At 38.6% G+C, this 9828-nt stretch overlaps 1 protein-coding gene across 1 annotated transcript in view; it reads left to right on the top strand.

Moving 5' to 3' along the window:
* Positions 1-215: 215 nt before the first annotated feature.
* The window catches only part of LOC308679494 (vesicular inhibitory amino acid transporter-like), a gene marked incomplete at both ends in the record, with an annotated part of 70751 nt that continues 61138 nt past the window's right edge, over positions 216-9828 (top strand). The window contains 1 exon segment of the mRNA XM_081346690.1: positions 216-449. Within this exon segment, the coding sequence (XP_081202816.1) occupies positions 216-449 (234 nt within the window).

The raw sequence follows: 9828 nt of genomic DNA, 5'->3' as shown, positions 1-9828 counted from the left end.
TTGGCACTGTCACTAATGAAGAAGAATTCAGCAGCATCTTCTTTGTCTCAGTATATCTTCCAGAAATTCAAATAAGACAGCACTGCTGGAAAATTAATTTCAACAAGAATAGTATAATTACTACAGCCATCTGGTATACCAGGGTAGCTTAAACAAAGCAAATGTTTTCATCTCTTTCAAATCACTTTAAGAGCACAAAATCTCTCTTTTTCAACATGGTGAGGTGGAACGGTTGCCTCTCTACTGATGAAGAAAATGTGACTTTTGCCAGACAGGATGGACTGAATAGGATTCGTGATGAAGAAGATGAAGAAGAAGTAGACCTTTCTTTGGAGCTTGGTACACAGGTGCAAGACCAAAACTGTGAATCCCAAGTGCGTACACAAAATGCTCAAAGTACACTGATCACTACTTGGGAGGCTGGTTGGAATGTAACTAATGTTATTCAGGTAACTTGGTGCTTGAAAATTAATTATGTTCATCTCTTCATTATTTTCTTAAATTGTTTTCATTTTGTTCCCTTTTGAAAATTTCCCATTCAAAGGAGAAAACAGCAGGTAAAATAAAATAATAATGAAGGAAATGCTGATTAAATTGTGGTTTTAGGGCTTTTATAGACTATAATGATTTACATGTATCCTGTCTCTCCTCCCCCCCCCAAGACTTTACTCCCCAATTTTTGAAGATTAGATTGGGATAGGGTCATCTCATCTTTGCTTTTCTTACTCAGTTATGTTTTATATATAGTGATATTTCTGCCTAAGTAACTATATTTATAATGAGCTAGATGCAAACATAATCATATTTAACCAAAACCCATTGAAATAATTTTGACTTAAATTAATCAAAACTGAATTTCAGTGAGTCTACTTAAGCATGACTTATATCTAGAATCACCCCAAGGAGGTTAATGATTTGCAACCTCCTTGATGGATGGAGGCTAAATTCCAATCAAAACTTTATTGATCTCTACTACAGCTACATGCATCAAATGTTGGTCCACATTATTTGGATTGCTTTCATTAATGGGATTCAGACTGGAGTACAACCAATTGTTTTTGGCTCGATTGTTTTCACTATAACAATTGTAGCAGAACTAAATTAAGAACTGCATCAAAACGGATACTTGCTTTAATAAATATGCACAGTTGCCTACCATATTTAATTGTGTTTGAAATTAAAGAAGTGTGTATCTGTAATACTCCCACAGCAACTATAGATGTCTGAAAGAGGAAAAACATTTGGTTTTGCATATAAGCACGATCTGCTTCCATGAGGCCAATGATTTAATCTGCCTCACTGTGGCAGAAGTCCAGAAGTAACACTCTCCGTTTTGACATACGTTTTTAGCATTTTAACCAAATAGCCTTAAATAGCCACTTTGCCAATGGGCTTCTGTACATGCTTTGCTATCCAGCAAGTAAAGCAACTGCTCTGTTAACAATTAGCAGCGGCAGCTTCACTTCATATTCCCAATCTCCAACCGAGTGAAGCATTTGGTAGAACTTAAACATGGTTAGATAGGCTATTTATAAGAGAGTTTTAACATGAAAAAGTAAATGCAAACATATTTTGGTACTTCTTTGCACCATTCCATTTTCTGTCCTTAAAGGCAAGGGCTAACTTTCAAATTTAAGTTCAAATTTCAGTATTTCACTAAAGATCAGGCAGAAAATTGATTGTTTATAAGTTATTTATTGCAATGCTATTTCTTCCATTCAATCTAAAGATTATATTTAGTTTAAACAATGCCCATTCAGTGCAAAAGAAAAAACACACATTCTTTTGTTTGTAGAAATGTTTAATTGTATTTTTTTTAAAAAACAGCTTTATATAGATTTGATACAGCATGCAGGAAGCTTTTCATCAATAGATTGAAATACAGTTTCAATCGGTGAAAATATAGTGTTAAACAAAAACCAGTTTAAAATAATTACATAAACATTGCCAAAGATATTAGATACCTTATTTTGTCTAATGTTTTTGGAAATATAATATGCCAACATTGCAGCAGATGTTAATTAAAATACAGTTTTAAATATGAAAGGTGCTTTAATTGTTTGGGTAATAAGATACTAATATGCCACTAATAATCAATGGTTTTAATAAATAGTAAATAGCAAATCAGTTAAAATAGCAGTGTCAGAAGTACATATGCTGGAATTGTCTGTACATTTGCTTGAAGTATCTCATGATTCAGTAAAACTTCTTTGCAAGTAAACATACAATTATGAATGATGAAAATTGAAAGGACATTTCAGAGAATCATTTTAGTAAGATTTCATAAAGCCTAACTGATGTCTGAAATAAGTTAGTCCTACATTTGTTGTGCACAACAGCAAGGCAGATTTTTCAGTTGACCTGACTGAAGAATTTCTTTCCCCTTGATGCTTCCCCTGAGGCATAAAAAACATATAAGTTTACAACCGATTCCTAATATGCTTACATTATTGTGAACTCTTTGCTCTGTTACTCCTGCTGTTCTTTTCTTATTTCATCCAAACATTTCATCATGCTGTGTTGTATAGTTTATATGAGTTTATATTTCTCAATGTTTCCTTGTTTCTGTTTGAGATGCCCTACATTTAGTCATCACTAGATACATTTCAGGGGAAGATATGACAGTGGAAATTCAAGACTATAGGGTGCCTTCAGATTCTACCATGCTGCAAATGATTTCTCTAGAAGGGCAATAGGCCTCAATTTCGTACTGAGTTTAGAAAATAGTTTGTTTTCTGATTGGAAAAAAGTCAGTTCCAAATTATGTTAATCGTGATACATCCTTGACTAATCACAATGGTTTTAAGTGGGAGGATCTTTCAATCTATTTTAGATTTATGAACCATGTTTGAGTAAGTCAGTACTAACTCAGAACTAGTAGATGCATCTTTGAAAATATTTTTCTTTGTTGGTGTTGTCCAAATCTTACACTGAGAAACGATAATAATCATAGGCCTCATAGAATCTTAGAAACACATAGTTGCGAAGGACTATTTAGGCCATCAAATTCAAACTCTTAATCTGTGTAGGAATCCAAATTAAAGCAACTTGACAGCTATCTCCAAATAACTGTTAAATAACTAATTCTCCTTGAACACATCCAACAAATGGAAGCCACTATTTCTCTAGATAACACTATCAAAATGTTATTTCTGTTTTTTTCCGTACCATAGAACTAGTGTCCCTCTTCCTGTGTTCTAAGGCCATTCATGTCCTTCACTTTGGAAACAACAGATGTTGGCTTTTTTCTGTATTACATATGTTTAGATATTTGAAGAGTGCTTTCATAAATTTCCCTTGTTCCTATCTCTTCAAGGTTACACATACCCCTCTCTTTCAGTCTCTCTTTACAGGAACTATGTTGTAGTCCACTTTTGTGGAGTTCTTCCAGTTTGCCTGAATCCTTCTGAAAGTATGGTGCCCAAAGTGGATGTACTATTTGAGATGGAGTATCTGACTAATGGGACGCGGTGGCTCAGTGGGTTAGGACGCTGAGCTTGTCGATCAGAAGGTCGGCAGTTTGGCGGGTCGAATCCCGAGTGCCGCATAGCAGAGTGAGCGCCTGTTACTAGTCCCAGCTTCTGCCAACCTAGCAGTTCGAAAGCACGTCAAAAATGCAAGTAGAAAAATAGGGACCACTCCGGTGGGAAGGTAACAGCGTTCCATGCGCCTTTGGCATCTAGTCATGCCGGTCCCTAGAGTCGGAAACGACTAGCACACACGTGCGGGGGAACCTTTACCTTTACCTTTATCTGACTAAAGGTAAAGGTAAAGGTTCCCCCGCACATGTGTGCTAGTCGTTTCCGACTCTAGGGGCCGGTGCTCATCTCCGTTTCAAAGCCGAAGAGCCAGCGCTTGTCCGAGGACGTCTCCGTGGTCATGTGGCCGGCATGACTAGATGCCAAAGGCGCATGGAACGCTGTTACCTTCCCACCGGAGTGGTCCCTATTTTTCTACTTGCATTTTTACGTGCTTTCGAACTGCTAGGTTGGCAGAAGCTGGGACGAGTAACAGGCGCTCACTCTGCTACGCGGCACTCGGGATTCGACCCGCCAAACTGCCGACCTTCTGATTGACAAGCTCAGCGTCCTAACCCACTGAGCCACCGCGTCCCTTTTATCTGACTAATGCAGTATAAAAGAACTTGTGACTCAAGGAGAGCAGCACAACTGTGATGGAATGTAGTCTGAAGTCCCAGAACAAAAAGAGTTGCTTCCCAGAGGGCAAAGAAGCAATGGAGCTTGGAAAGTCAGATAGGCATGAAGAGGGCTGAGATGGCCCTCTCTAGCAATTCACAGCATATATATAATTAAGCAGTAGAATTATTTCTGAGTAGTTTCTTTATTATTCTTCACCTACAGACAAAATCTTGCAGACTACAGTAAGACTCCAAACTACATTCCATTGCGGGACCCCAACAATGTGTATATGGGATACCGATCTACCTATGTGTTAACATTAATTTGAATTCTGTTGCCTTTTATGGTTTTTATTTACGGAATCCTGTTTTTTTCCTTTAAAAGCAACAATACGATGGGGTGATAAAAATAGAAAAACCCATATGAAATAATAACGAATTGGAACTTGGAGGGAAAAGGTCTTTGCAGACCTTAGAAGAATGATTAAAGCAATCAGTCTTCTCTTTACTGGTAGGAAGTGAGTGTTATAAATGAGAATGACACCGTTGTTTTGCCCTACCCTGAGGAAAGGGCAACAATCTTTTGCATGGCAATTAAGAGCTAGCAGTTCCAAGTTCTGTTTGAAGTCATGTAAGATAGCTAGCATAAACGATCAAACGAGAAAAGTGCTATGCTCTGTGTTGTTTGGGAAATAAGAATGGGAAAGGCTCAGTCACTTCAGGGTCCATAAGGAAAAGAAATGCATTCCAGTTATATTCTTTATTGAGTCTCGACCTTTATACCTACAAATCCCAACATTTCTTTAATGTTAATTGTTGCCTCCTGGATTTTAGCTCTAACTGGTTTCCAAAGCATCTTACTTTAACTTAACTTTAAAGTAATGTTAAGCTATTTAAGGAATTAATCAACACCAGAGCATTGGGATAAATTAAAACAAGTTAACCACTTGATTTAAGATCAACTCTAAAAATAATGGAATTCTCCAAAGCACACTGGAAACTGTCCAGCGATGAGACGTTGCTTCAAATTCTGTAGGGTAACTGTCCAAACACAGCTCATTTTTAACTAGATGGAGGTGATTCACATTAAGGGAAAATAAAATACTCCTCTTGCTTATGAGTTTAGAATATCTCAACCCTCTTGTTAAGAGGAATCAAGGCTCCCTCAGATTTTTTCATACTCATACTAACATTTCTGTTGTAGACCAGCCTTTGCAATTTATTGTTACTATTATTATTATTATTACTCCCAAATTTTGCCAGGAAAAGCAAGGATTGTAGCAACAAAACCTTTTTTTTTCATTTTCTTGTATCCTTTACATTATATTAGCTATCCTCTCTTCTTTTTTACCATTCTCTTTCTCTCTCGTCTGTCTGTCGATATGTGTAACTCCCTGTATTTTTTTAAAGTGTCATCTCAGAATAATATCCCTCATTTGTAGAACTCAGATTGTTCAAACAGAATTCACTAAATTATAAGTGAAAGGTGCAATTTTATTTAAGACAGAAGGAATTTTTCTAGCAGATTTTGCATATTTCACATCCAGAAAAGAGAAATGATTAAAAATACCATAAGCAAAGTTTCCTATGTGAGAAACAATAAGAAAAAACCCCAGATATTTAGTACGGTATCATATTTGATTATTATTTTTTTGTTATAAAGCTCCTTTGGGTCAGTTTTACTAACCCAATGAGCAGAAGGATCTATGAGTGCTAAACAGGCCTAATTGTTTAAATTTCATTTTTTAAAGTCAGCTAGTGGGTTCTGTACCAGGTACCCTGTAAATTGTTCCATGATACTCATAATATAAATTTAAGTATTAGCTTTTTCATCCCCTTCATATTTTATTCTTTCCACCTCAACAAAATGTTGGAGAGAAATCCTGTAAAGGAGCAGAGGAGTTTGTTATCAGCAGGATTAGTCTCCAGAACTGACTATAACAAAACCAGATTTGTGAGGGCAGGGGGAAACCAGCAAAAGCAAAACTTAATTCAGAAGTGATTTGAATCCAATCAGAGTCTGAAGGGAAGACCATTGCAGGAAACACAATCCCCAATGTATCCTTAAAGGTAATTTCCCCCCCCCCCTGCCCAGTTGTGTTCATCTCTAGGAGGAAGTGCTTATCTCCATTTCTTAGCTGAGGGAGTGTGGTCCGAGGACATTTCCATGGTCATAAGGCCAGTACTACTATATGCTGAGGCACGTGGAATGCTGTTACCTTCCCACAGAAATGGTACCTATTTACCTGCTCACATTTGCATATTTTCCAACTGCTAGATGGGCAGGAGCTGAGATAGGAACAGAAGCTCTCCTCATGCAGCGCTTGGATCTCAAACCTGGGTTGTCAGCTTTCCAATGGACAAGCTCAGTGTCTTTAACCTCTGAGCCAGGGGTCCCCAACCCTCAGGCCCTGGCCCACTACTGGGCCACAGCCTGTTCAGAATCAGGCCGTGCAAGCAGCAGGTGAGCGTGCGTGCATGCATGAAGCTCCCTTCATGCAAGTGGCGGCTGCTTGTGCTCACACACAAAGCTCCCCTCAGATGAGCAGTGGCTGCTTGCCCTCACATATGGCCGCTTGCATTTGTGCATGCCCCACCTACTCCCCCATGCTGGGCTGCCAAGCTAGAAAAGTTGGGGACCTCTGCTCTGAGCCATCACACCCCTTGCATCCTTAGGGATATACAAATAAGTGTAGACAACAGAGGCAAAGACAGGAGGAAGAGCCATTACCAGGCAATAAGTGGCTCTTGAGCCAGGTCAAGAAAACAGGATAAGAAAATGTCTTTTGCAAACTCTTTCTTAGTTCACCTGAAGATGAAGTGCAGGAAGGAAGGCACATGCAGACTTGCAGGATTTCATTACTATCATTTTTATAATAAAAGTAGTCCTAACCTATATATAGTCTTGGTTTCTTAATCTGTTCCAGTTTGTATAGGTTATGGCTTGCAGTGCAAATACTTCCATTCTGTGTGTCCCCCCCACCCACATTTCCTTATCATGTGATCCAGAGCAGAGCACTTAAGCACATATACACACATATGTGCAACACAAGAGGAATAGAATGTTTACTGCCAAAATGTTTATTGGAAACTTAGTACAACATGTAAAGTTTAAATCCAACAAATTATTTGTGCAATGACACACTAAACTTAATTTCTTGATCACGACTTATTAAATGAACAGCTGGCTTCACACAACATGCTAAGCTATACACATTGGTTTACAAACTTCAGTTGCTAAGAGATCCTCAGTGCTCTCTGAGCTTGGTTGTTTTCTTGCAGATGTTTTGACTTGGCTGAGCAGCTTTTATGCGAATGCAAGTTTTTTGGTTAGTAAAAAGCATAAAGTGCAAATGCAGTGTTTTGAACCAACCAGTGATCTGACTGCTTTTTACTTTTGTCGAAATTAATATATTTCAGCAAGTATAAAATGAACTAGATACTTTTTTAAGCCACTCATTTCTGTTGGTCCTTGCCTTTTATGTCAGCAGGTCTGTGGATTGCATTTCTTATATATGCTTGTGTGAGGGAATCAAAAACCTACCTATTTCATGCTTCTTCGAGTCCCCTTTCCATGAAAGACATAATGATAAGGTTTTCGCCATGTAAGGCCTGCAAGAGTCCCTTTAAGATGGTAAGAGGAAAGTCTGTACTATATACTACTGAAATATCTGCAATCCTGTTACTTGAGGTGGATGCTGTAACTTTTAAAGCTTCCATTTCTTTCCATTTTATCTTTTGTGTAAGTAAATTGCTTTAATAAGCTGCCTTAAAAGAAGAGGAGAAAAAAAGAAAGCTAAAGCAATGCTTTAAGGAAAACAAATTTTTAAAAAAGCTGTAAACCCAACATCTCGGTGATTGACAGCCTAAGGCTCAAATTTTGTGTAGGCAAAACTTTTTCTTTTCTTCAAGAAAATCCATTTTTGTTAAGACGTTAGTAAAAAAAATGTTAAGCCAAACAAAAGCAACTCCCAGTGTTTGCAAGGAGAGGTTCCAGGAAAAATGTGATGACTTTAGGGCAGAAATCTATATCCATAAGCTGCAAATAAATGGTATTTACAGCAGTCCTTTCTCTCACCATGTATCTACTGTATGGTTAATCTATCATGCATTACTAAGTGCATAAAGCTAGCAATGGTGTGCATTTTCTTGAGCAAAAGTAAAGCATGATGCCTCCCTTGCTCAAATGAGCAAACAGCTATTCCAGAACATCAAATGCCCTAAAAACTGATTACACAGAGCCATGATGACAAATCACACCCTGTTTCTCAGAGTTAGTGAGCTGTAGAGAATCTTTTCCCTTGGAGATAAATGGGAAAAAAATGAACCTTTCTTCTATCACGTATCAATTATGAGGATAGTTAAAGAGGACCCACCATCTGAACTGATACTGTTTCTTGCTCTTGTTTTGTGACACTCAGAGGAAAATATCTTGCTAAGGCTGTTTCATTCATGCTCCTTTCATTGTTTGGAAGAAAAATTAAGCAAATGCCATCCTTGCTTAACTTTCTGGCTAGGTTCAGGTCATATAATAAGCCACATTGCTTAATTGTGGCTTGTTGAATAAATCATGGTTGCCTGGGCTTAAATTGCAGGATGCTATAATCCATGGTTCAGAAAATATAACAGCTGGGTTCGCACAAATTTTAAACCCTGTTCTTGTTTCCCAAATGTTCCTTGCAATGTCTTTTTCCTATTTTGAGGGATAGGATAGGAAAGTATATACAAAATGTATATATTAGGAGAAATATACATGTTTCTGGACTAGGTCTTACTTCATTAAATATATGTAAACAACTTGATATATTTACATGACAATAGGAAAAATATATTTATTTATATTTATATTTATATTTATTAGATTTTTATACCGCCCTTCTCCCGAAGGACTCAGGGCGGTGTACAGGGCAATAAATATTAAAATACAAAGTACAAAAGTTAAAAAGCAATTAAATAATTATGCCCAATATATACAATAGTTAAAACCATATTAAAAACCAACCCCCAAACCCATCAGACCAGGCCGGCTTGCTCAAATAAATAGGTTTTTAGATCCCGCCGGAAGGAGCGAAGGTCGTAGGCCATCTGGAGCTCAACCGGCAAGCGGTTCCACAGGTCTGGCGCGCCCACAGAGAACGCCGTCCCCCTGGGGGCCACCAGTCGACATTCTCTGATTGGAGGCACCCTGAGGAGGCCCTCTCTGTGGGAGCGCACTGGACGGAGGGAAGTTGACGCCGGCAGCAGGTGCTGCCATAGGTAATCCAGACCCATGCCATGCAGGGCTTTGTAGGTCATTACCAGCACCTTGAATCTCACCTGGAGGGCAACCGGCAGCCAATGCAGCTCGCAGAGCAAAGGTGTAACATGGGAGTATCGGGAGACCCTCAACACAACTTGCGCGGCTGCATTCTGCACCAGTTGAAGCCTCCGAGTGGTCTTCAAGGGCAGCCCCATGTAGAGAGCATTACAGTAGTCCAAACGAGAGGTCACGAGCGCATGAGTGACTGTACGCAAGGCATCCCGGTCCAGATAGGGCCGCAACTGGCGCACCAGGCGAACCTGGGCAAAGAACCAGAACATTAATCGTGCATCACCATTAAACATTATTAAGATGGCAGAAGATGTCTTTTGTGTGTTTATCATGTTAGTAGTTCTGTATGTGGAATTCATGCTGCATCAATAATATACAC

This window comes from Vipera berus (genome assembly GCF_964194415.1).
Source record: "Vipera berus genome assembly, chromosome: 1".
Taxonomy (NCBI): Eukaryota; Metazoa; Chordata; class Lepidosauria; order Squamata; family Viperidae; genus Vipera; species Vipera berus.
This window is presented reverse-complemented; position numbering and strand designations above follow the sequence as displayed.